The following is a 27,822-nucleotide window of genomic DNA, read 5'->3' as shown; positions in this document are numbered from 1 at the left end:
TTGACAATGAAACTTTACAGTTATTTTGATTAATGTATTGCGCCCCTTCATTTTTAACTTCAAATATCTCAAAACTAATGATTTTATCGATACGAATGAAGAGTATATTATTTGCATAGAAAGTATTGGAGAATCTAAAAATTATGCTGAAATAGCAATTCCATCAGTGGCGTAGAATTTGGGAAGGTTCAACCATTCATTTTCCCCTGTACGCCTCTGGTAATAGCCAGAAACGTTTATTTAACATAAATTAGTAAGGTGTGCAGTACCTACACTTTTTGGCAAGTATGATACGACAATTTCAAATACTTTTAAAGTACTGGGTACAAATAATTTTTAAATTTTTAAATCAAACATCCCTATTACATAAATATTAACTATTTGTATCCAGTATTTTAAAAGTATTTGACATATCCTTATCATACTTAGCAGATAGTGTAGATACTCTACAACCTACTAAAATATAACTTTCTGGCTAGTACCAGAGGCGTACGACAGGGGAAAGTGAATGGTTGCCTCTTCCCACATTCTACGCCACTGGCGGAATTACTATTTTATTGCAATTTTTGGATTCTCCAATACTTTCTATGCAAATAATATACTCTTCATCCGTACCAATAACATCATTAGTTTTCGAGATATTTTAAGTTAAAAATGAAGGAGCACAATACACTAATCAAAATAGCTATGCCGTTTCATTTTCAACTACAAATATCTCGAAAACTAATGACTTTAATGTTACGAATGAAGAGTATATTACTTACATAGAAAGTATTGTAAAATCGAAATATTGTGCTAAAATAGCAATTTCGCCAGTGGCGTAGAATTTGGGAAGGGTCAACCATTCACTTTCCCCTGTCGTACGCCTCTGGTAGTAGCCAGAAAAGTTTATTTATCATAATTTAGTCGGATGTACAGTACCTATATTTTCTGCCAAGTATGACAAGGATATGTCAAATAGTTTTAAAGCCCTGGGTAAAAATAGATATTAAATTTTTAAATAAAACACCCTGTAACTCAGTAACGAGCCACATTTTATTTAAATTATTTGGGTTAAATCTTAATATTTTGAGGTCTAGAATCTACATCTCAAAGATTGGACATTCTTAATGAATCACCCTGTATATATATGTTGAATCATGTTGGAATATCGGTAGTCGATTCTACAATATCTCAAAGTTCTTAAGAGGAAACAGTAGCGATCAACAGGTAGCAAAAACGCGTTCCAAGATTGCGGCTGTAATTTTGAATATTTTTTCGAGATATTTGGCACACGTATTCGTAATATAATAAAGAATGGCGGTACAGAGCCCAATTTGAAAAATATATTAATATGTGGAAATTACTCTGTAATTAAATACAATATTAAAAAAACGAACCTGTACCGCCATTAAGAAGAACAAAAAAATACACTTTCTTCAAATAAACTTTTTTATCCGATGCCTAGATTTTGTGTCATTTTGGAACTACTAATGAAATAAAAAATTTTAGTAGTTCCAAAATGACACAAAATCTAGGCATCGGATAAAAATGTTTATTTGAGGAAAGTGTATTTTTTTGTTCTTCTTAATGGCGGTACAGGCTCGTTTTTTTAATATTGTATTTAATTACAGAGTAATTTCCACATATTAATATATTTTTCAAATTGGGCTCTGTACCGCCATTCTTTATTATATTACGAATACGTGTGCCAAATATCTCGACAAAATATTCAAAATTACAGCCGCAATCTTGGAACGCGTTTTCGCTACCTGTTGATCGCTACTGTTTCACCTTAAGATTAGTTCTTAAGATAATAATTGCAATATTTTATGTATATAATTAACTGGGTGGTATCCCGTCAATAAATAAATAAATAAAAGATGGCTATCGTCTCCATACTATCAAAGGCTTTTTTGTAGTCAGTTATTTGCCATATCCCCTCAAATAATGTCAAGACTTAAAAATGTGTTATAAATTATTGTAAATGGTAAATTTAATAAAATAAATAATGTGTGTAAATAAGTTAAAAATGAAGACTAATAAATTAAGTAGTGTTTTAAATTAAAATAAAGTGTTAAAAATATAATAAAGTAAAGAACTCGTTACAATAGTATTGCTCATTACCTTTGGGCTCAGTTATATTCCTCAACCTTTCTTTGATTGGTTTAGTCTGAAGATAATCCAAAGGAAGAAAAGTTTCGGGTTCTAACATTTGCTCCTTGAGATATTTAATACATTGTCTGCCAGTATGTTCGGTGTCCACAACAATGGCGTCCATATACTTTCCCAAATTCTTTGTAATAGCTACATTATACCGCTTGTGAATGGGGTGGCACATGTTTATCATTCGATCGTACACTCCAGGGTAGTTACTCTTGAATCTTTCCACAATTTCCTGTTTTTTCTTTCTCCTGGAATCTTCGTGCTTATCTGTTCTAGCGTCACCAAGTTGCTCAGCTACATCTTCCAATTGCTTTTGAATTTCATGAACTCTGTCCTTAGAAAATCCAACATCAGATTGTAAATCTTCTCGAAGTTGCTTCTGATCTTGCAAAGCTTGATCACTGGATCTAAAATAAAATAAAAGTAATTATTGCCTTTGTATAAAATTATCAGTCAAGTACAAATCGATGTTGTTCTGAAGCTATTTCCTTGTGGCATTTTTGTAATTAACTATTTTAAATGGGAGATAAGCCACAATTTAACTAAAAAAATTATTTTATTAGTTAAATTGTGGCTTATTTTCCATTTAGAATAGTTAAGTACAAATCGAGATTCAGTAAATTTTTAGGCATATGCATCAGAAACAAGGCCCGACACAGCAACAAGACAAAGACTACTGGAAACGGCAAAGATGAGAGTACTGAGAAGAATTACAGGAAATATGCTGAGAGGTCGAAAGAGGAGTGAAGAGATTAGAAGAAAATGTAATGCACAATGTATAAACGAATGTACACTAAATAGAAAAGTAAAAAAGAATGGAATAACCAAATAAGAAGAATCAGGGAGGCCCGTGTGGTAAAATAGCTAGAGTAAGTATCGGACGACAGCGGAAAATATCAGGGTTGAAAAAAAAATGTTTTTTAATTTTATACAAAACACATGTTTTTTTTTGTTTTAAACATGTTTTATTTTGTTTTTAAATTTTATGTTTCAAACAAATAAAACATGTTTAAAACACATGTTTTTTAAATAACATTTTTTTTGTTTTAAACATGCGTTTTTTATTTTAAATTGTAGGTTTTGAACAAATAAAACTTAGAAAAAAACATTGTTTAAATCATATTTTCTTAAACATAATATTAATAATTTTGATTTTAACTTTTATTTAATATAATAGATAAGAAAACCAATTGCAATTAGGAGCTATCGACTGGTGGAACCCCCAGACTTACTATTTATAAATTCGCATTGCAAGTTAGCTATTATTGCAAGAACGTCTACTGTAAGTTATTTTGTGGTGTTTAGTATTTATTTGAAACATGCAAATGGCGAATTTTTATACATGATACGAAGGAGCGTATGGAAATGGCTTTGATCCCAGCTCATTTTTTGGCAAATTTGCTTGATAAGCGCTTTAGTGGAAATAAACTTACCATCCATCCATTATAAATTATCATCCAGGAGCATTGTCAATTATTATTAATTACCAGGCAAAATGTGTACCCTTTAAACCATTTACATTATATAAAGATTTAATTGAGAATGTAATATGTACCAGAGACTTGGTGGCGTTCTATGAAAAATATAAATACTACAGCATTGGAACTTGCTCAACAGCTCCACACAGCTAATGCATTGTCAGCCAACATAGAAAGACTCTTCTCCTTAACATACGGTTTGTCATTCCAAACTACGTAATCGGCTAGGCAATGTCAAAGCTGATAAGTTGGTTTCAATTTTTAAAGAGCTTAATTGCATCAGTGATGACGTGACTGATCAGATATCAGATTGATAATTTTAGATTACAAGATAACTATGAGGCTGGAACAGTTTTGAGAAATTTATTAACTCTTGTATGCAAAATGTTTTAAGCTTTCCGATTTTTGTTAAGTTCCGGTTATTAATAAATAAATAATATGTATGTAGAATTGTAAATATTTTACATTATATTTTTAATTTCCCCTGTATATATTTTTTTTCTTAATTATTATTACGAGCACGGAATAAGATTCTCACACATATGGACCTGCGTCGCGTCGGCCCAGATGGGTGGAACGAATTGGGATTACTACGGTAGCCAGTGCGAAATACTTCTACTTTGAATCTTAATTAAGTAAGAATCCTAATTAGGTAAGAATAACATTCGCAACTTTGAACCAATTTTAATAGGTTAGTTCTCAGGAAAGCGAATTAAACCATGAGAAGAGGAGATTAGCAGTAATGTAAGACAATTTCGGTTATTGTGGGAAGAATATGGTAGTCGATTTTAACATCAGAACCACGACAGACAGTGTTTTGGGATAATCAAAAAGACGCTTAAAGAGACGCTTTAAGACGTACTTATACATTGACAAGCCGGTCGTATATTAAGTAGATAAACGCGATTATTTCAGACATTTTCTTTTGTGGGAACTCGTAAAATTTTAGTAGCAATTACACAAACACTTTTACATTTCGTCAATTTAATAGTATCTATAATTTAGTTATCTATTTTATTAATTAAAACTGTTAAACATCACACGGACTTTTATTACGATTGTCTTTAACGAATCCTACATATATGTTGAAAAGTTTTTAGAATGTACATATTTGAGAATTTTTTCCTATTTATTAATTATTTTAATCAAGACAATGAAAAAAAAACGCTTGTTTAATTTAAGTGTTGTAAACACGTTTTAAACAAAAAGTGTTTTAAACATATACACATGTTTAAAATAGTTTGCCAGAATTGCTTATAAAGAGGAAAAAGAAGATCTATCTTGCCCATGAATGAAAACTTTATGTAAGGAAAATATAATAATTTTTTATTACAAAGACATACCTAATATGTTCTGCCAACTTTTCTATTCTCTTTTCCATCTCTTCTTTTTCGTGCAGTTTCTGTCTGTGTTTGTTCTCAGCATCTGTTCTACTTCTAGAAACATTGTCCAAGCGATCCTGTTCTGCCTTTTGTTCTCTGTTGACCGAATCCAACTCCTGCATGTATCGTGCTGATCGCTTGGCAGCTTCTTCTTTCAACCTGTGGTATTGTCTTACCTGAAAAGATCAAAACCTACATATTTTTGGCTAAAAGAATCAAATTATTGCAAAAAAAACAAAATATTCTGTTTAGATAAAATATTTTTAAAAATAAACAATATTTAATTGCAAAATATGGGGAATAATATATTACATAACGAGCATTTAATGGCAATTAAATGCGATTAGTATACATGATTTTTTCTACAATCATTCACCAAAAAAAATTTGTATATTTGTATATTCAAATTTATTTATTATGTAACACAACCAAATTAAGTAGTTAATTAATGTATAATTAAATTAATTATTTTGTTGTCTTTTTTCCAATTTAGAAAATAAAAGTCCCCTTAATACAGGAAATAATTAATTGAATTTAATAATACCTGAGCATCTTCCAAATGCACATCTCTTCCTTGACTTTGTGATTCACCAGCTATTTGAGTCTCGTATTCATCCTTCTTTTTCTCCACAGATGCTAATTCATCCTCCAATTTTTTAATGTCATTCATATGAGCATCGTGAGCTTTTCTGGCTTGATCCAAAGTCTTAATAGCACCGTCCAACTTTTTCTGCATATGAGTTACTCTTTCTTTTGCCTTAATGAACTGAGGCTTCTTTTTCGATATCTCCACCTCTACTTCTCTTATATCCTGTTCGATCTTCGCGAGTTCTCGGTTGTACTTTCCGTGTTCCTTCCTCTTTTCTTTGAGAATGTCTTCTTGCTTCTCTTTCTTTTTTTCGATTTTATCGACTTCTTTTTGTTTGGACTTGAGATCCTGTTCGAGGTTTTTCATTTCTCTTTCATTGTGGAATAAGCGGAAAAGCTGATGGTCAACCAGTTTGTCGTTCTAAAAAGAATAAAAAGATTTCAAATACAAGAAATATCTTAATCTAATAAAAGGCTAGGACAATATGTCAAACGAAAACGCAGTTTGTACAGAACGATAACTCCTAGCGCCATCTATGAAAGAAACTAAAAAAATCTAAACTACCAACTGACATGTGTAGGGATAGTTGTATGTCGCATTTTCAAGGGTAAAAAAAGTAAAACGTAAGTGTCAAACTTGTGGATATACCATCAACACAAGGAAAATTAATCCAAGGAAGCGATAGAGTTTTTACTAAAAATGTATAAACTGAAAGTCAAACAATTAGGAATGCACGTCATAGATTTAATGACATCATCACCCACCAGTACAAACTTGACGGCAAACAAATTCAAGAAATTTTTCCTCATATGTATATTAGTTTTTTTGCTACCGTCAAGTTTGGCAGGAAAGCGCTGTTGCCTAATAAAAAACATATTTGTATTTACAACAGCAACTACCGGTTACACTATTTCCTTTGTCTGTAACGGCCGGTTTCACAAAGTAAAGTTAAGAGATAACCAGAGGTTATCCCAATATATTATAATGGGGGAACCTCTGGTTATCTTTTAACCACAAGTTAACTTTACTTTGTGAAACCGGCCGTAAGAGTGTGATACAAAGATAACCATCTGTAATATAAGTGTCAAAGTCAGGTTGTCCTATAAGGTTATGTAAAATTTTTTTGTTAATTTTTTTCTTCTTCTTTTATGGCCTTTGGGAGCTATGCTTATTTAGCCAGCAACATTTCTTAAAATTAACGCCTAACTAAACCTACCATACAACAAAATGGTAGCGGAGATTTTTGCAGTTACTCGAGCGCGTCAGATTATTACATGGGGAGAAACATTGTACCCTGTAAATGTATCTCTACCACATATTGGCTTTTAATTCAGGGGAGTTCGTTAAGGGGGGGGGGGCCAAAAAAAATCTATCCTTAGAAAAACTCGAACTCGTCAGATTAAGATAAGGTAAGTTAAGTACATGCAAAACAGTGTATATTTCAAAAATCTGACGATTTGAGCGGGGCGTAAGGAAATGGGCGAGTCCCAAAGTTTCACAAGAAAAAAGCGAATATTTTGCGAAATGAATGATAGATCGAAAAACTAAAAAATACTTACTCATTTTTTTTCAAAAATCTATCGAATGATACCAAACACGACTTCCCACGGGGAGGGGTAGGGGTAAACTTAATATTTTAAATACGAATCCCGCGATATTTCGCCAAATGAACATCAGATCGAAAAACTGAAAAATACACTTATTCAAAATTTTTGAAAAATCTATCGAATGGCACCAAACACGACCCCCCACAGAGCTGGGGTGGAGGGTTACTTTTAAATCTTAAATGGGAGCCCCCATTTTTTATTGCAGATTTGGATTCCTTACGTAAAAATAAGCAACTTTTATTCAAGACATTTTTCGAATTATGGATAGATGGCGCTATGATCTAAAAAAAACGATTGTTGGAAATGGAAAATTAAATTAAAAATGGAAAGTCTCCACTAAAATGGAAAACTTAACTTTTTTTGGTTCTAGGACCTACTATTCACAACCCCAAAGCGCTCGAGTGACTGCACATTTAGCATACTTTGCTCCCCTACCAAAAGTATTACGAACCTAATCGACCAAATCAACGATAGGGAAGGGAAAGGGTTAAAAAATAAACTGTCGGTAAAATATAAACTAAATACAGTAGATTCCCTCTATAACGAGAACTGAAATGGTAGATTAATTACCTCGTTATAAGCGGATCTCGTTATGTCAGACAACAATAATATTGAAACGAGTTGATGCCTCTTATGTAGTTTATTAAGTGTCGATGGTCGACCTGAATGGGGGGAGACTTCGCCATCGTAAATTGTAAATGTCCTACAATATTCAATATCGATCGACAGATAAACAAGAAGTTTATTATAGGCGACGAGTTTATTACAGCACTTGACTCGATAATAACACAGATGTTGGGAATTTTTATATACAGGCAGTTACAGTGTTTATTTATAGCCATTACAGCCCTAAAAACAGGTAAAAACATATTATTCGGTTTCGTTTTTCCTCGTTATAACCAAATATGCCTCGTTATAGAGGGTTACAGTTCAACAGGAATTTCATGGGACACCTAATGGACCCGTTATAAGAGAAACCTCGTAATATCCGTGTTCGTTATAGAGAGAGTCCACTGTATGTAAATAAAATATAATTTGAAAACAATAATTTGACATTATATTTAACCTAAAATATTATGACAGACGTCAGTCTACCATTTACAATTACACCAAATATAATAATCCTATGATGGATGACCGAAGTTATCTTTAACGTAAAGTTATCCTGTAGTTAAGTTATAATCCTCGAATTGGTGTGATGTATCGTATTATATTTAACTTAACTACTTGCGTTATTTACTGACAGTTCTTGAGTTATCTGATATATCAACTGTCACTTTATAACGCGACGTTAAACCTCAAGGTATGAGATAACTCTGTAGTTATGTTAAGTATAGGGCTTTTCATTGATTGTCATTTGTTTCGAGCTTCTGTCATATGTTGTATAATCTGTGTATAATATTAATATACACGGATTATACGACATATGACAGAAGCTCGAAACAAATTACTGTGAATGAAAAGCCCTATTGTAAGGTTAGGTTTATGTTTTGATTTGTTTTTAGATGGAAATCAAGTGAATATTTAACGTATAACGCTGCTTCAGATTGTCCCAGGACCTTGTGCGGCATTTTATTAATTTAATAAATCAAATTTAAAGCAGCACAAAATTATCAAAAGCATAGACCTAAGATAACAATTAAAAACACGTAGGTAATAAAATGAAATCAATAATAAAAATGAAAAAGAAAGCTAATAATTTAAAAATAGAAGGGTAATGCAATTTTAAAAATTATACAAAAATCAAATCGAGAGATACAAGTTGAAATTTTTATTTATAAACATCCAAGGGTACTGTCCTTTGTCCTTTCTATCTACTTTTACGATTCACCACCGAACGACACCGAACATCGAACAGCTGTTCGGTCATCGGTAGCCGTGGGTAGGTATACCAACTTCTTGTGATTCTCTTTCTCGCTCAAACTTGTACTGATTGTACGTAAGGTTCTCTTTTTAGACAACTTAATATTTTCTTCCGTGTATAATGTCTAAGAAATAACTCATCTCATAACGGTGGATGATCCATCACACCTAATTTACGTTTTATAGTTATGGAGATAGTTATAGTTATGTTAACATTAACGCAAACGGTAAAAATAACTTCGGTAATTCATCACACGGCTGAATGACGTCACTAATTCCAGCCAATGAAATGCTGGCTGTAATAGGAATGACATGTCAAAAAATCTGATTATTCCCTATATATTTTTCAAATTTAGAATATGGCAACAAGAGGAAAATTGCGTGCATTCTTTATTGTTTGACTTTTCCTTTATATTACTCCCGTGCATGTATGCGAATGGGTTTACTCCCGTGAATGTGTGTGAATGGGTTTGATCCCGAGATAAGATAAAATAGGGGAGATTTACGAAAAATTAGAGGGAGACACGATAAAATAGGAGGGTGTCACGAACAATTAGAGAGGGAGAGAGACATGATAAAATAGGAGGGAATTGGGAAAAATTACAGGAAGTCAGGAACAATTAGAGGGAGTCCGAAAAATTAGTCAGGTCAAATGGAGTCAGGAAAATTGGGAAAAGGTAGATTAATCTTCAACCGTATGGGGATCCTTTTTCAAGAGCCACAACCTTTCTCTTGGTATAAAAGTAAGAATGCTGAGATGCTACGTCTTCTCTGTCCTTTTTTATGGTGTTGAATCATAGACCTTCAACGAAGATATGTGCCGAAAATTGGAAGCATTTGAGATGTGGCTATATCGGAGAATTCTTAAAATCCCATGGACTGATCGGGTCACAAATGAGGAGGTCCTTAGAAGAATGGGGAAGAACCGAGAAGTACTAACCACCATCAAATCTCGAAAGTTGAAATACTTTGGACACATTATGCGAAATGAATCCAGATATGCCCTCCTACAAGCCATCCTGTAAGGAAAAATATTTGGAAAGCGAGGTCCAGGAAGAAGAAGAACATCCTGGTTAAAGAACCTCAGAACCTGGTACAACACAACATCTGTGTAGCTTTTTCTGTTCAGGAGATTGCCATGATGATCGCCAACATTCGTCACGGATAGGCACATCAAGAAGAAAAATTAGGGAGAGAAAAGTTTTGTAGAAAGCAGGTATGTGTTTAAACCTTCTAATATGTTAAATTAACATTTAACACAATGTACAAAGTATCTGTAGTGAGTTACTAAAAACTTACCAAATCATCTTTTAATCGAGCATATTTATCTGCCTCTTCTTTTTCCAATCTTGCTTCTTTTTTCTCGGCATTGATACCTTTTTTCTTCTGATACGCACAATTGATTTCTTCTTGAGCCTTCTGCATTTCCTGTTGAAGTCTAGAATATTCTTCTTTTAAAGATCCTGATCTGAAATGTCACAAATACAATTTAGTTAAATTCAAAAGAATTCAAGTGAATATCTGTTGAAACTATCAATGCAGTGATAAACGCGCTAATAACCGGCAAAATAATGCAAAAGATGGAAAACATAATATGTTGTGGGATAAAAAGAGTTGAAGCTAATGGAGGTGGGAAATGTTGTGCCAGAAACCCACTTTAATGTATAAATTTACATTGTATTAAGAGTTTCCCACCTTTAGACGTTTCGGAGGAGTATGTCAACTAAAACTGTCACTGTCAAAGTGGTAGTTGCTAAACTACTCTGATACGTCTAAGGGTGGGAAACTATGAATATAATGCAAATTTATAGGTTTCTATCACTAAAGGACCCCGAAGAAACCTTATGGAAAATGGCTCTCCGTCAAATGCTCTGAAACTTTGCGTTCTGGTAGTCCTTGATGTGTATAACAAAAGACTCAATGGGCTCATAGCTAAAAAAAAAAACATGGTTTTAAGATATAAGCCTCTGAAGTTATATGTACCGGGTGTCCCAATAAGAATGGCTCTCGGCCATATCTCAGGAACCGTTTATAGTAGAGCTTTGAAATAAAAAATTTTATAACAAAAGTTGCCTCAGGAAAAGCCTGGAAATTATTTTCATACTTATAGTTCCACCGCTAGAGGGCGTAATTGAATATCAAAAATAAAAAAATCTAAATTTTACAAAATTTTCCTAATGAAGGGGCACTGGAAATCCGATTATTGTATTCTTCACAAAATTATGCGTATATTTGGTTTAACAAGTTTAACTCTACCTTTGCAAATAAGAGGTGGGGGTGAGTGGGAACCTTGTTATGAAAAAATGGCTGTAAGTCCGGTTCTGCTAAATCAAATTTTGAAAACTGGGTCTTGTTGAATACAGATCTTTTTCTTCAATGTAAGCGTGATAATTTTGAACCATCCTAATAAGTAATAAGCCAGCTGGGAGGCGTTATTTAATTTTTTTCAGAAATCTAGTTTTCTTTGGAAAATATTAAATACAAGTATGCATTTTTAATCATACTTTATAAAATTAGATTAAATTAGAAATAGAATAGCGAAAACCGCATGTCGATACCTTTTTTCTATCTCAAGATATCTCGAGAAACGTGTAAATTTTATACAGCACTGTTACTATCACCGGTAAACTAAGTTAATGAAAAGTAGTGTGCTGTGGAAAAAAACAAAATAACATTTTGCAGATGTCAACGTATAAAAATATAATTAATTAAAACAACAATATAAAGAGAAACAATACTATTAAAATTAAATATAACACAGAACAAAAAGAACTACTTAGTAACGACCTAAATATTCAAATTGTTGCCCATCATACACTACTCTATAATACATGCAGAGAATACTAAACGCCATTCAAAGCATATCGAGAGCAGAAATTGAGACTGCTGTTCAATCTACTCTTGAAAGAGTAAATGTTTGCAACGAAAATGATGGGCAAAAATTTGAACGTTTATGTCATCACTAAATAGTTGTTTTTATTTCTTTGTAATAGGGCTTTTCAACGCTTCTCATTTGTTCGAGCCTCTGTCATATGCCGTATAATCCGTGTATAATATTAATATACGAGATATGAACGAGGCTCGAAACAAATGAGAAGCGTTGAAAAGACCTAACATACGTTGACAGCTGGAAAATGTTTCTTTTTTGTTTCCATAGCACACTACTTTTAATGAATTTCGTTTACCGGTGACAGTAACAGTTATGTCTTTAAATTTACACGTTTTGTAAGATATCTCGAGATAGAAAAAAGGTATTAACATGCGGTTTTCGCTATTCTGTTGCTAATTTTATCTAATTTTGTAATATGGTATTAAAAATGCATGTTTGTATTTAATATTTTCCAAGGAAAACTAGATTTCTGAAAAAAATTAAATAACGCCTTCTAGCTGGCATATTACTCGGTAAGTTGGTTCGAAATCATAACTTTTACATTGACGAAAAAGATCCGTCTTCAGCAAAACCACGTTTGCAAAATTTCATTAAGCAGAACCGGACTCGCAGCCAGTTTTTCATAACAAGGTTCCCACTCACCCCCACCTCTTATTTCCAAAGGTAGACCTAAACTTGTCAAATCAAATATGCGTAGAATTTTATGAAGAATACGACGATCGGATTTCCAGTGCCCCTTCGTTAGGAAAATTTTGTAAAATTTAGATTTTTTAATTTTTGATATTCAATTACGCCCTCTAGCGGTGGTCCCACAATTATGAAAATAATTTCCAGGCTTTTCCTGAGGCAACTTTTGTTATAAAATTTTTTATTTCAAAGCTCTCCTATAAACGGTTCCTGAGATATGGCCGAGAGCCATTCTTATTGGGACACCCGGTACAATGAGGACGTTTGAGTTCGAATAAATTCATTTTCTCGAGAATGGGGCGACTCTGGATCCCGAATCAGGTCGATTTTTATTTTTAAATTATAATTTTTTGGCATATACGTCACACTAGCGACGTCATCCATTGGGGCATGATGACGCAATCGATGATTTTTTTAAATGAGAATAGGGGTCGTGTGATAGCTCATTCGAAAGGTTATTCAATTCTCTATTCACTAATATAAATATTAACATACCTAATTATTCATACAGGGTGCAAAAATGTTTTTAATTAACTTAATTGAGACAAAAAGAAGAATGTATGTAATTTATTTAATGCAAAATACATTTTACTGCTGCCAGAAAAGAGAAAAAAAAAATGTTAATTTGAAAAATAAACATTGATTTTCGCTTAAATTAAATGTTCAAACTGCCAAGCGGCAGGTGGGTGGCAGCTTTAATATTGAATTTAAGCGAAAACAATATTTATTTATCAAATAAATTCGAATGAGCTATCACACGATCCCTATTCTTATTTAAAAAATCATCGATTGCGTCATCACGGATGACGTCACTAGTGTGATGTATATGCCAAAAAATTATAATTTAAAAATAAAAATCGACCTGATTCGGGATTTATCTCTAGAGTCGCCCGTTCTCGAGAAAATGAATTTATTCCAACTCAAACGTCCTCATATAACTTCAGAGGCTTATATCTTAAAACCATGATTTTTTGGAGCTATGGACCCATTGAGTATTTTGTTCTACACATCAAGGACTACCAGAACCCAAAGTTTCAGAGCATTTGACAGAGAGCCATTTCCCATAAGGTTTCTGCGGGGTTCTTTCCCACATCTACTAGTTTCATCCTTTTGTATTCCACAAGGTATTATTATGTTTTCTATCTTTAGTGTTATTTTGCTGGATATTAGCACGCTCAATCACTGTACATGATGATAATTGATCATGATGATACTTATCAAAATAAAATGTCTTACTGTGTCCATACAGTTATTTAATACCTACACACTACGTCTACCTCATAGATAAATAAATAGTACTATGTTTGAAATACCACTTACCCACTAATTTCTTCAAAAAGGGCAGTCATTTCTTTTGGATTTTTCATTGCTACTGATTCAACGGCACCTTGAAATACTAGAAAGTTCTTGGCTTTAACATTAATCTTTAATTTCTCCAATTCGCCAAGATACTCATTAGAAGAAACAACCTAAAACAAGTTTAGTTAAAAATAAAAGACAACTCTTACACAAATACTATGACCGTGACCAATCTCATCATAAAGGTCCGAGCCCATTTGATCGAATCGGTCGGCAACAGAACAGACCACTACAGCTCGGAATTATATGCCGGAGCGCACATTTATCGACATAATCGCGCCAGGTCAGTCAGTGTATTTACATATTTTATGGAAGATGAATATAAAAATTATTATTAGTTTGTTGTATGAGGTCGAGGAATAACAGTTTTAAAGAAATGCAGTTTTATTCTGGTAAGACCATTGTGGAAAATATTTAATTCTTCTTTGTACACTGGTCACTTTCCTGATCCTTGGAAATTAAGTTTTTTTAACGCCAATACATAAATCTGGTAGTAGATTTAACATTACAAATTACAGACCAATTTCTATATTAAGTACTATTCCTAAGTAATTTGAAAGCGTAGTGTCGGATTGCCTCTCGGTATGTTTCAAATTGTTTCCAGTAGATGAGCAATATGGTTTTCAGAAACACAAATCATCAGAATTAAATCTTCTTTGCTATTTGGATGCGTTGTCAAGTGCTTTGGAGGGTGGGTATCAAGTTGATTCTATTTATACAGACTTCTCCAAGGTATTTGACAGGTTATATTAGAAGCTGCTGGAGTAAATGGGAAACTGCTTGAATGGCTGGAAAGCTACCTAATAGGAAGGCGCCAAGTAGTAAGGATCCAGGATTGTCTATCTCAGGATGTAGTTGTCAGTTCTGGTGTCCCTCAGGGTTCACATCTGGGTCGGCTATTATTTATTATATTTATAAATGATATTGCAGATATAAACTGTGGTAAGTTTTTGTTTGCGGATGATTTCAAAATCTTTTAAAAAATATCTACAAAAATATAGTTCTGACGATTCCGAAAATCTGAATTTCAATTAAAAAAAGTACAGGGTTGGTGTAAAGAAAATGAAATGGAGCTAAATGTCAAAAAGTGCCATAAAATTAGTATTTATCAAAGTAGAACGTATATTCCGTTTGAATAACACACCACTAGATTGTGTTAATACAATACGATATCTTGGAATACTGTTTGACAAATCGCTAAAATTCGCAGATCATATTGATTCTATTATTTTAAAGGCATTACAGATGCTTGGCTTCATGAAACTAAACTGCTATAATTTTAAAAGTCCCAATACCCTAAAATTGTTATACTGTTCTCTTGTTAGACCTCACTTGGAATACTGTTGCAGTTTTTGGTCACCATACTATAATGTTTACGCAGAAAAAATTGAAAAAGTTCAAAATAAATTCCTTAGGTTTTTGGGATTTAAAATTAGAGCTATTAATGGGAGTAACAGGTTTTACAGTTATGAAGAAATTAGAGCATATATAAATATCAATACCTTGGAAGAACGTCGTTATCACCATAATTTGAAAATTATGTATAGTTTGTTAAATGGTACAGCAAATAGCATTATTTATTGTCTAGGGTTGGTTTTAAAGTTCCTACATACAGTACTCAAAATGCAGTTGACAACACTTTTCATGTACCATTTCATCGATGTAATTATGACCTCAATGAACTTATAACTATAATGTTACGTCTAGGAAATCAAAATACTGAGAGGCTTAATTTTAGTTCCACACCTAACCCATTTATACGTGATTTGCAACAAAGTAATATTTTAATTATTATATTGTATGTGTCTGATGATGCTAAGTTAGCGAAAGTATACTTGGGCCAGATTTAATAAACTAGATGCTCGAAACCTGCCTTTTTTACCTATAGATTCCATATATTCGAGCATTCAACCTACTTCTATTTTACTTTAGAATGAGTTACGAAAAAGATCAAGAACTTTTATCTGTTGTAAAAACTTATTTCAAATAAATATGTGACCAATAGTTCACACCAAGGTCATAAATGTAAACACACACAAAACTAAATACAACATTTTAGACTTTTAAAATTTATTTAATGTAAATTAATAGTGGACGACCATATAATCGAACAGGTAATGGATTGTAGATACTTGGGTGTGGAAATATTTAGCGACAGGCATCTGTGGGAAGAAACAAAACAGCAGGCAACGAAAGCAGCGAGAATATCTGGTTTCCTGAGGGATATAATCTGGCGGAATATATATGAGCACCGAAAGCAAAGTCCGCATTTATAAGACATGTGTTAGACCCGTACTGGAGAAGGACCAAATAAATAATGAGAATAACAGAGATGAAAACCCTAAGATCCATCACACTCAGATAGAATACGAAACGAAGACACATTGAGAAAGCTAGGCGTTCAAGACATAATGAGATGGACAAGAGCACGACTGCACATGTGGAGAAACCACGTAGATCGGATGGACCCTGAACGTATGGCGAAATGGGCGAAGACACAGAAGCCCAACACCAAGAGACCCATAGGAAGACCCAAAAACGAAGGTACGAGAGCTGGAGCTTCGGATCACAGCAGAGACTGTAATAGAAGAAACAGTACATAGTCCTATTAAAAAAAAGGAGAAGAAGAAAACTTTTTACAAAATAATTAAAATAGTTTGTGGCTTAGTCCTAGTAGGTACTGTAGGAAACAGAGGTTGAACTTCGCAAGCTTGACACAAGTCCGGTTTTATTTTTTTTCTGGTATATCAAGGGGTGTTTATTATGAGATTAACTTTTTCTTAAAAGATTGCCCACCTGAACACCCTTTTTCATCCCTTTAAAACGGGTAGTTTGTGGTTTTTGCGAAACGTTGCCCTTCCTGTAAGTTTTTGCAAAAAATTCCTTAATAGAAACATGAAGAGGACTATAATCCTCCTATAATTGATTCTGCGGCAGGGCACGGGCAAATGACTTACTTTATATCGTCAGCCTCAAGTGAACGATGTCTTTTGAGTCATCTTCAGCGAAGGGGTTAATAGATAGGATTTGACTTCAAAGTCAAATGCACATTCAAAAAGTCACTGAAATGATTGAGGATGCTACACCAACAGCATCGGAACTTAATTTCCAGATCCCGTAATGTTCCTATTAATGGCAGCATCACATAATGTCAAACCAGTCTCAAATACTGCATGACAGTATTGAATACTGTTAATAGGTTTTTAATGTATGTGCAGGCCTAAACAACATTATAATGGCTTTAATAACATTGTTCTGATTTGCACTTGATAAAAAAATAAATATTAATTTAAAAAAAAATAACAGTATATGTTTTAAACTTACAGTTCCATCAACCCTATATTCTGAAGATGATCCCTGAACAGACCTCTGGAATGCCATTTCTCTGCCATCGTCAATAATGAACATTGCTGTTACTGAAGCACTGCAAAATATTAATTTAATTATTACAGTGGAACCTCGATTATCCATCTCTCCATTAACTGTCACCTCTGTTAACCGTCAGGGTCCTTACGTAAGTTGTATTGAGTACATAAGAAAAAATTTAAGTCATCAATTCATTTTTTTAGCATTGCGACAAGCTAAACGGAATACGCTGAAATGTACAATGCTTTAACAAATGAAGTTATGGCTGAATCAACTGTTTTGTTTTCAATGCCTTAAGATGACATAAACGAATGGTTAAATTGTGATAGAGCGCAAACAGCTATCGATTGCTGACAAATGATGAAATCGTTGAAATGGCAAAACAGATGCGGACGAAACAGGCTCAGAAGCTGACCCAAACTTTGAATTTGACGGTGGAAATGTCGATGATGCTTTTGCAACTGACAAAGATTTGCCTAAAAAAGCTAGAGAAGCTGCATCGCACATGCAACCATTCATCGAGTGGTATTCTCGACAAGAAGAATCCGATAAAGTATATTGCATGATCTTACTTAAGCAATTCAGCCTTTGCAAAATATGAAGCATCAGTAAAACAAACAAAGATTTCAGAATATTTTACACCAAATTCGACAATATTAACACAAACACAAATTCTCCTTATATTATCAAACAAAACATACAAATAACATTTCAGAGTTGTATTATCCCATTTTTAATTTATTTAATGTTCTGTTAACTGTCTTTTCGATTATCTGTCGTACCCTTGGTCCAGTGCACTGACGGATAATGGAGGTTCCACTGTATATGTATTTAAATTCTCACACCAGACAGAAATATTGCATTCTTATAGTTACATAAATCTCTTACTTAACAGTCTACTGGACGGGCTAAGCCTATTGTGCATAAAGTTTTTGGAAATTAGCAATAACATTTTATTACATGGCGTTGGGATATTTATATCCTACATACCTTCTTATTATTTAAAATAAAGTTTACAGCCTAAATTGTGTTACAGAATTGAATTTCTTGCATTCTAGCGGTGTTTGCACTCACAGGCTTAACCTGTTCAAATATGTATTTAATTATGTAGCACCATATATGGTAGAGATATTGAATTATTGTACTTTAGACTCTCTATACGAGATGTGAAAGTGATTGAGGGGATTTCCTCAATTATAATATACGTCTCGTTTTTGTTTGAAACGAAAAACTGTTACAAAACGTGATTTTTTTGTTGAACAATAAACATTTTAAACATACATTCGAGATAAGTCCGGAAATGGATAAATCGACTAATTTTAAGCAACTTTTGTTGTATAGAGATTACTTTTTTCATGAAAAACAATGTCATAAATAAAATTATGTGTTATAAAGGTGTTTTTCTTTATAATTTGATATATAGTTTTTTTTTTGTTAAATGGCCTACAATAAATATAATGAAAATGAGAAGGAGTATCAATTCATCCAATCTAAAAAGATTTTTTTGAAAAAAGAAATTAAAAAATGATCTTTATATTTGAAATTTGTTTCTGATAGGCTTAACCTGGCCGCTAGTGTAATTAACTATCAGCCCGTCCGATGGAGTGTTAATATACTTAAGTTCAAAATATATTATACCTTCTGGAAACAGGTCTACTGATAGCAGCACCATGAATTAAATCACTTAATCTTTTGACTCGTAAACTTTGTGTTTTCTCCCCCATCACAAAACTGATGGCATCCATGAAGTTAGATTTACCTAGAACATGAATTAAAAAATAACTGATTTGAGGACTAGTGCAAAAATATTTTTTCATAATAATGTTATTGTTTAAAAAATATTTAGTTGTGGTATCTTTAAGCATAAAGCCTCGTATTCACTTGAAGCTCATGTTGAGCGACGGCCTTGCAACGGTCTAAACTTGAGACACCGATTTTTGTCTCGTCTAGTGTCCACACTGTGATGTTAATTTTTGAGTCTCACCTTCACCAACAACCTTGGCGGACATTGGTTTGTGTGGAATGACTGCCTGTTTGTTAATATAGGGCTTTTCATCGATTGCCATTTGTTTCGAGCTTCTGTCATGTGTCACATAATATTAATATATCTACGTCATACGTCTTTAGTTTGTATCATTGTTATATACCAATAACGTATGATGTAGATATATTAATATTATGTGACACATGACAGAAGCTCGAAACAAATGACTGTGAATGAAAAGCCCTATTCTGTACCAAAACTTAACAAAATTTAGATTATAAAAAATTTTTAAATAATTTACATAAAATTAAAAATAGTAACAGACTGTACATCTCGCAATAATTTAAAAGTATGCGGAAAGCGAGGAATTGGGAAAAGAAGGATATCATCGTTAAAGAACCTGAGGAAATGGTTCTCCACAACAACTAATATATTTAAAGCATCAGTTAATAAAATAATTATAGCCGGAATGATCGCCAATATTCGAAAAGAAAAGGCACCAAAAGAAGAAGTTATTATTTTTTGATATGACATTCATACACATTTTAATTTTCTTCTTTTATTGCATTGTAGAATTTCTTGAAAAAGGAAACAAACGTTTCCGAAAGCTTGAATATTCAGATAATACATAGTGTTCTTTCTTAAGCCCCAGTTTTATTGTTTTTTATTTCCTGATGGTGAGTAAGATTAATAATAAAAAATAAGATTAATAATATTTTCTATAAAAAGAAACATTTTAATTCCTGGGTTTGTCAAAACTTAACCGATGTTGCAGGTCGTTGCATCAAGTCCCCATTTCAATCGGGAGACTTTAGACATGCCATTTTTGGTCTCGAAACGGAGCGTGGTCTCCCAACATGTCTACTGAGACATCCTGAGACACGTTGCTTAGACCAAAATTGTGCAACGTGTCTATTGGTATGGATGTAGCTTAACTTAGCAGTAACTGAAAAAATCGCATCTTTAAACAACATATGTACCACATTGATTGAATTTCAATTTGAAAAATTATACTCTATATTTTTTTAAATGACTGTGGTATTTTTACAAAATTAAATAATTAATACTTAAACAGTTAACAACTATTTACTATCTTTATTGGGAATTAACCACAATTTTAATTAAAAATATGTTTATTTTGACGTTTTGATTTCCACTTAAGAGGAATGTTTTGTATTTCTTGCGTTACAGAGATAGTTTTTTTCAGGTAATGTCTTCACTACAAAGTAATATTTTTTCTATCTATAAGAACACTGCTCCTACTTCTTTTCATACATTTTAATGTTCATGGTAGCTCCATGATGTTGGAGCTGTCTATTGTGCATGAGATGTATCTTTTGCTAAGAGAATAAACTGCATTTTATCTCTTTCAGGGGTGATGGTACCCACGATGTACCACAAAAAAAGTCACTGGAATGCACAGTGCGTCATAGCACCGGTGTATCATGAACCTATCTACAAGAAACATCTTGTAGAGAACAGCAATCGTGCTGCAATGTTTGCTCCATAGTCTTAAAACATGGTGGGCTTTAATCAAATAACCCAAAGGAAATACAAGGAGAATAGAAACAAGAGTGAAGGCCATGCTTGGAAATGCAATGTAGTGGTTGATAAAGATAAAACTGAGAATGTAGAGGTATGTAATACTAAAAACTTCTCCCATAAATAATAAACTTATTTATTTGGGGTTTTGGGGACTTTAAATAAATATTCTAAATCAAAAATGAATAACCATTTTCAAGTTCGTTGCAAAACGAAAATACAGCCGCACCATATTCTAGTCCAATCAGAGAGTGCAGCAAGCACCTCTACCGGTTTCGAAACTTATTAGTCTCTCATCAGGAGGCACACATGCTGCTCTCTCTGATCCAACCAAAACAAACACTGGCATGCAGTCACGGATTGCAACGAACGAAATGGCATAGATGCCATAGCGGCAACTGCTATCAAAAGACTAAGTTTTCAATCTAATGGCATATAAAACAACATATTGTTACTCTTCATCCCACCAGACTGAAAACAATGGGAACCTTCTCTGGTTACACCTCCGAGGCTTCTACAATTTGCAAGCCATAATGGATGCTGAGACTGATGAAGATGAGGGAATTCTGAAGAAGATGAGGGAATTTTACAATTTATAATTCACGTCCCATCTGCTCAGCGCAGTAAAGTTCCAACGAGAATGGTTCCCTTCGTACTCCAATCAAGAGTAAACATGTACATGATTGGAGTACGAAGGGAACCATTCTTGTTGGAACTACCACACTGAGCAGATGGGACGTGAATTATAAATTGTAAAATTCCCCATCTTCCTTAGTCTCAGCATCCGTTATGGCTTGCAAATTGTAGAAGCCTCGGAGGTGTAACCAGAGAAGGTTCCCATTGTTTTCAGTCTGGTGGGATGTAGAGTAACATTATGTTGTTTTATATGCCATTAGATTGAAAACTTAGTCTTTTGATAGCAGTTGCCGCTAGGGCATCTATGCCATTTCGTTGTTGCAATCCGTGACTACACGCCGGGGTATGTTTTGGTTGGATCAGAGAGAGCAGCATATGTGCCTCCTGATGAGAGACTAATAAGTTTCAAAACCTGTAGAGGTGCTTGCTGCACTCTCTGATTGAACTAGAATATGGTGCGGCTGTATTTTCGTTTTGCAACGAACTTAAAAATGGTTATTCATTTTTGATTTACATGTTTACTCTGATTGGAGTACGAAGGGAACCATTCTCGTTGGAACTTTACCGCGCTGAGCAGATAGGATGTGAATTATAAATTGTAAAATTCCCTCATCTTCCTTAGTCTCAGCATCCGTTATGGCTTGCAAATTGTAGAAGCCTCGGAGGTGTAACCAGAGAAGGTTCCCATTGTTTTCAGTCTGGTGGGATGTAGAGTAACATTATGTTGTTTTATATGCCATTAGATTGAAAACTTAGTCTTTTTTTAAATATTTTAAACTTTTAAAAGTCTCCACTAGCTATACAGATGCATGTCATTGCAATTTCAGTTTGACTGAAAGAGCTTCTCATATTATATCTTTAGCATACTTTGAGATGTATTGAATGCAAGTCGTACGATTTCTTTGTTGAATCCACTCCACTTTTTGTAACTTGTGAATCCTGAGAATAAAGCTTTTTTCTATTCTATTCTACTCCTTTGTAAACTACCATGATTTATTTCTTTATCTTGCCAAATTTTGTGAAATCCTGTCTACTATCACTCCACACATAACTTGACATGCTTCTGCCACCAAGGTCTACATATTTGTCACTGAAGCAAATATGTGTAGTGTAGACTCTAGTGATGTAACGAATATTCATATTTTTGCATATTCGCATTTGCGTTCGCATTCGCAAAATTTGTGCGAATGTTTTGCGAATATGAATATCAGAGAAAAAATAATTTGAAAATAACCTTAGATTAATAAAATCAAAATTTGTTATTAGATATTCGGATTCACATTTGTATTTGCGAATGTTCAAAAAACGACATTTGTTACATCACTAGTAGACTCCCTACACAATCGGGGCATGACTACAGTGTTGTGAGGGTAAGATTCGTATCACCACAAGTGTGGCTCTTGCTGGTGATTCATTACCCATAAAAATGTGGCTTAAATTAACACCAGCAAATATACAGTTATAAAGAAAAAAATCAAAAAACAACTAAGTATGTATTTTACAGTTTGGGATATATTATTCCTGAGACTGTTCACCACTGTAATTTAGGTGCTAAAAATAACTAGAGACAATTGTGATAATTCATGCATGGTAACTCAAGGGCTCAAAATATCTAGAGGCAAAATAAACTCATAGCTGTGAAATATCAAATATATTGAGTAAACATAGTCAGGGCCACATTTAGGTCAATTGACGCCCTTCAAACATGTACTATTTTTACGAAAAAAATTGCAGCAAAATTTTTTATTTAAATAACAATACACTAAAAATGGATTGAAACTACGATGTTTGTATATGTTACAGTTCAAGTTGATTCTCAGTTAGAGTTGACTCCAACTAGTTGGAGTCAACTCTAACTGAAACGAGCAGTAAAAGTTGATTTTAAAAATTTAAATCAACTTTTACTAGTTGGAGTTGACTCTTCCTGGATCGATTCAGTAAATGTTGATTATACAAGAATCTCAAGTGCATTTTTGATGAGTGTGCGTTTCTTTGTTTTGACCGTTTCAACTATTTATTAGTATAGTCTGTAACGTCGCCCCCGTTAGGTAAATTATTCTGATTCGATTTTTTGTACAAACTTACTCAAAGAAATACATCCGTATAACAATCCTTATAACAAATACACAGGGTGTCACGCGGTACCGCGGTCGAAAAATTGTTTAACCAATTTCAGTAAAGTCAGTCAGTAAAGTGACTCTTTATCGAACGAGTCTGATATTACGAGCAAAGGAACAGAGGCGTTCCATAAAGAGTATTGAGGTGGTGCGTACAAAATTGTATCGTCAATCATAAAAAACATTAACACTTACATACTTACAACTTTGAGGAAATTTTTTTAATTTTAGACGAAATAAAAAATTCGTATGACAGTAATGACAGTAATGACAGATGACTTTTGCATGATGGCCGGTTTTGATGTTTAATCGATAGTTATCAATATTGTATACCTACCTAATTACTAAATCTGTAAAGTTTTGATTTATTTTGTATGAATATAATTGCGAAACGCTACAGAATTTTGCTTTTTGACATAAATTTTATTAATAATAAGATAAATGTTGTACAATATTTTTAATAATTAAAGTAAATAAATTTTAATATCACTCAAATAAATAATCGATTGCTGCCATTGACCACTTACATTCAATCTCGGTTAATTTGATTAATTATCGCGGCAGGTAAAGTAACATTCTTCTTTCAATACAACAAAGTGTTACTTTACTGCCGAAAATGAGGGCAAATTAGTACAATAATGAATGATTTTAGTGAAGTTTGGCGATAAACAATGATTTTAAACACTTCGTAAAAATTTTTTTTTTTAGATCCGTTGGGCCTTTTTTTTTCTCTAAAATTGACTGTTGTCGAGTTATTAGCGGCTTAAAATTTGAAAATCGCCAAAATAACCATTTTCAAGGTTTAATAACTCGGTTAAAGATAATTATTGTGAAAGTCGAGCGAGCGGCCGTGGAGTAACGGCATAATCGCTGGCCTCATACGCCAGTGCACGTGGGTTCGAGCCCTGCTAAAGACAAACCATTTTCATTTTCAATAATATCACGAGCCGTCCCACCGTGCCTCGGAGAGCACGTTAAGCAGTCGGTCCCCCTGGGCTAGTGTACATCGACACTAGTTACTTGAAACGGGTTAAAAATATAATTGGCGCCGGAACTGTCCGAAAGGCAAAAATGCCATACGATATTATATATTATGAAAGTCAGAAACTAAAAAAAATCAAAGATTAAAGCTACCTCTATAAGATCCTTAAGAAATTTTTGTCATTATTTCATTAATAAGATATTATTTTTAATTATCAACAATGAGCGCTAACCGTGTATTGAGGCGGCCGTCAATGTGAGTGCGAGTGAGATTCACCATTGGACGGCTGGAATGGTGCATCTCTTTAGCACTCACCATTGACGGCCGCCTAATACGCACTTAGCGCTCATTGATAATAATTAAAGATAAAGCTTAGTAATAAAATAGTGACAAAAATTTCTGCTGGATCTTGTAGAGTGGGCTATAAACTTTGATTTGGTCACTTTCTGACTTTCATAATAATGGATTTTAACCGAGTTATTAAGCCTTGAAAATGGCTATTTTCGGATTTTTCAAATTTTAAATCGCGTATAACTCGACAACAATCAATTTTAGAGAAAAATCACAAAATATCTTTTTTTGCTCAGAATAACCCAAATGATCTAAAAAAAAATTGTTCGAAGTGAAAAAATTATTTTTGTGAATTTGTCTAAAAAAATTGTTTCCACAATTTATCGATCAAGGTACTGCCAGGCACCCAGTAGATTTGTTATAAGGACCTCTTTTTGAGTAAGTTTGTGCAAAAAATTCGAATCGGAGTAATTTACCTAACGGGGGCGACGATACAGCCTAGACTAATTTGAACATATTCAGTAACATTTAATTTCTAGAATCGGCTGTTGTGTGAATCAGAATCAACTTTTACTAAATGGCATTGGGAAGAGTATACTTTTCCTAGTTGGAGTCTACTTTTACTAGTAAATGTTGAATATAAATCTTCATTTTATATTTATAATCAACTTTTACTGAAACCAGCCGTTAGAGTTGACTCCAACTAGTTGGAGTCAACTCCAACTGGATAATCAACTTGAACTGTAACATATACATATAACAGAAAAAATTGTCATTCCAGTTCGATCACATCAGAGATTTCTTTCTTGATTTATCTTTGGCAAAATCATCTATAATGTCGTCATAATTATTTATTGCCTTTGCTCCGTCACTTTCTATGGACAAAATCGACAAATTGTGTTAGGATGTTCTTGCATCATACTTGATTGGAAATTATTTTTAATTCTTGACATTTTAGAAAATTGCCTTTCTGGCATGCACAAATAAATGCGCAAAGGGAAAATATCTTTCAATCCACTCTTCTTTAAATATTTAGATATGTCAATTGGTGATTTTATTGTGGTATCCAAATGACCCTTTAAGTGAATGCACTCATGTATGAATAATGTATCTAGGTAGTCTTTATAAATTTGTATCAGATTTTCAGCTTCTTTAATAATTTCTTCATTGTTTAATTTTGGGAAATGTGTTATAACACGAAAACGTTAATAAATAAGTCGATAAGATTCCAGACGTCTATTCAGGTCTCAATCAGAGTGTCGATTATAATATAGAATGTGTGAATTTTCATCTCACCACTAGCTTAAAAGTTTAGTTCATCATCCGCCCTCTCGTCAAAGTGAATTTTTCTTTTTCTCTTTCTTATTTTTTATGTTTTATTTGGGCACAATGTTTTGGCTTCCTCTTCATAAATGGCAGAATTATTTCTGATTGAGGTAGTAATTTGAAAGAGCTTCATGCTCTTTAATGACAGAACCCAGATCCATTGCAGGACTCTGGACATACTTTTATTGGATAGGTTCACTCTTTCTAAAATATGTTGCCAAATGACAGCTAATAAAGCCATTTCAAAAGTGTCCATTTTTTCAAATATAGAAAGTGCTTGATGTTTCACAGCTGCAGTTTGACATTCGTCGTTAGAGATATTAAAAAGCGCATTTTTTATTTTGCTAAAACCAGTGTATAACGCTTTAGTTGCGTCTGCCCTTGCGGACCACCTAGTTTCACTAAAACAGCTGATTGTAAGTTGTCTGTTTTCTAGGAATGAATGCCCACTTCTATTCCATTGATGGATGTACTTAAATCGTATTCGATTTTAATTTTTATATACAAATATTTTTTTGTACAGTATTTTTCCCGCCCTAGGCAACTGCCTATATTGCCTAATGGATAAAGCAGCCCTGAATATAGTTAAAGTATATTACTGATAAACTATTATTATTACCACTTATTACTGTTACTGAACAATTCGTCAACGTAATAATATACGATTTCCCATTTCCCTACACAATAGCGGCAGTACACTACTATATTAGCAACGATTATCTACTAGAGTAGATGAAGCTAAACATTGAGTAAAACATTCAATACTCAAAACCCAGTACAAATTCTGATGAAAATTCAATAAAAATTGAAAGTAGTCATATGAAATATGCCATTATTTTCAAAAAATTAAAAATTTTACTATACCTGACCCATTTGGACCAATAACAGCATTGAAGGGTTTGAGGGGCCCAATTAGTTTCCTACCCCTGTAGGATTTGAAGTTCTCCACTTCAATATGTTTCAATCTTGCAGCCATCGTGTGGCAATTCAATAGTTTAACTAAAAATCTATAATACTCTGTTTTATTCAAACTATTTCATTATAAATTCACCAAATTACATCTACAAGTTTTACAACAATAAATATGGCGGTCAAACATTCTGTCATGTACTGTGGTCAAACAAATGAAATTGACAGCTGACACTTGCATTGTTAAATATGGAGTGACTCTACAACCGAGGATCGTAATCGTAGCGGTAAAAATGAATGAAGTGGGAATAAAATAATGTATTTTATTCTGTGTATTTTTTATTTAAAATCTAAATTATAGTTTAAGGCAATTAATTTATCACACTGATATTTATTATTTTTTAATCACCGCTTTCTTTCCAATAGTGCCCCTAATATTGTAGTTTACCTACATATCTGTTTTTATCTAATTAATAGACGCCTCTGTTTTTTGCCATAAGCAAATAATCCATGACAATCTATTATATTGCGTTTGAATTTGTTTGAATCTATTTTTATCTGTTACACATTTTCTATTTTGTACAGCAAATTATACAGGGTGTCCCGAAAAGATTGGTCATAAATTATACCACAGATTCTGGGGTCAAAAATAGGTTGATTGAACCTCAC

The 27,822-nt window shown here is 33.2% G+C and overlaps 1 protein-coding gene across 1 annotated transcript in view; it reads right to left on the bottom strand.

Annotated features, from left to right (window-relative positions):
• LOC114349422 (structural maintenance of chromosomes protein 1A) overlaps window positions 1-27,363 on the bottom strand; it is a 67,438-nt gene extending 40,075 nt beyond the window's left edge. The window contains exons 1-8 of the mRNA XM_028299795.2: window positions 27,109-27,363; window positions 19,005-19,125; window positions 17,325-17,424; window positions 13,962-14,110; window positions 10,364-10,532; window positions 5,550-6,014; window positions 4,967-5,181; window positions 2,107-2,552 (exon numbers count right to left, since the gene is read on the bottom strand). Of these exons, the coding sequence (XP_028155596.1) occupies window positions 2,107-2,552; window positions 4,967-5,181; window positions 5,550-6,014; window positions 10,364-10,532; window positions 13,962-14,110; window positions 17,325-17,424; window positions 19,005-19,125; window positions 27,109-27,220 (1,777 nt within the window). The 5' untranslated portion in view covers window positions 27,221-27,363. The remainder of the gene's footprint in view (window positions 1-2,106; window positions 2,553-4,966; window positions 5,182-5,549; window positions 6,015-10,363; window positions 10,533-13,961; window positions 14,111-17,324; window positions 17,425-19,004; window positions 19,126-27,108) is intronic.
• Window positions 27,364-27,822: the final 459 nt, after the last annotated feature.

Source organism: Diabrotica virgifera, chromosome 1 (assembly GCF_917563875.1).
Source record: "Diabrotica virgifera virgifera chromosome 1, PGI_DIABVI_V3a".
In the NCBI taxonomy this organism is placed as follows: Eukaryota; Metazoa; Arthropoda; class Insecta; order Coleoptera; family Chrysomelidae; genus Diabrotica; species Diabrotica virgifera.
Note: the sequence above shows the minus strand (reverse complement) of the source record. Positions and strands in the feature narration are given on the sequence as shown.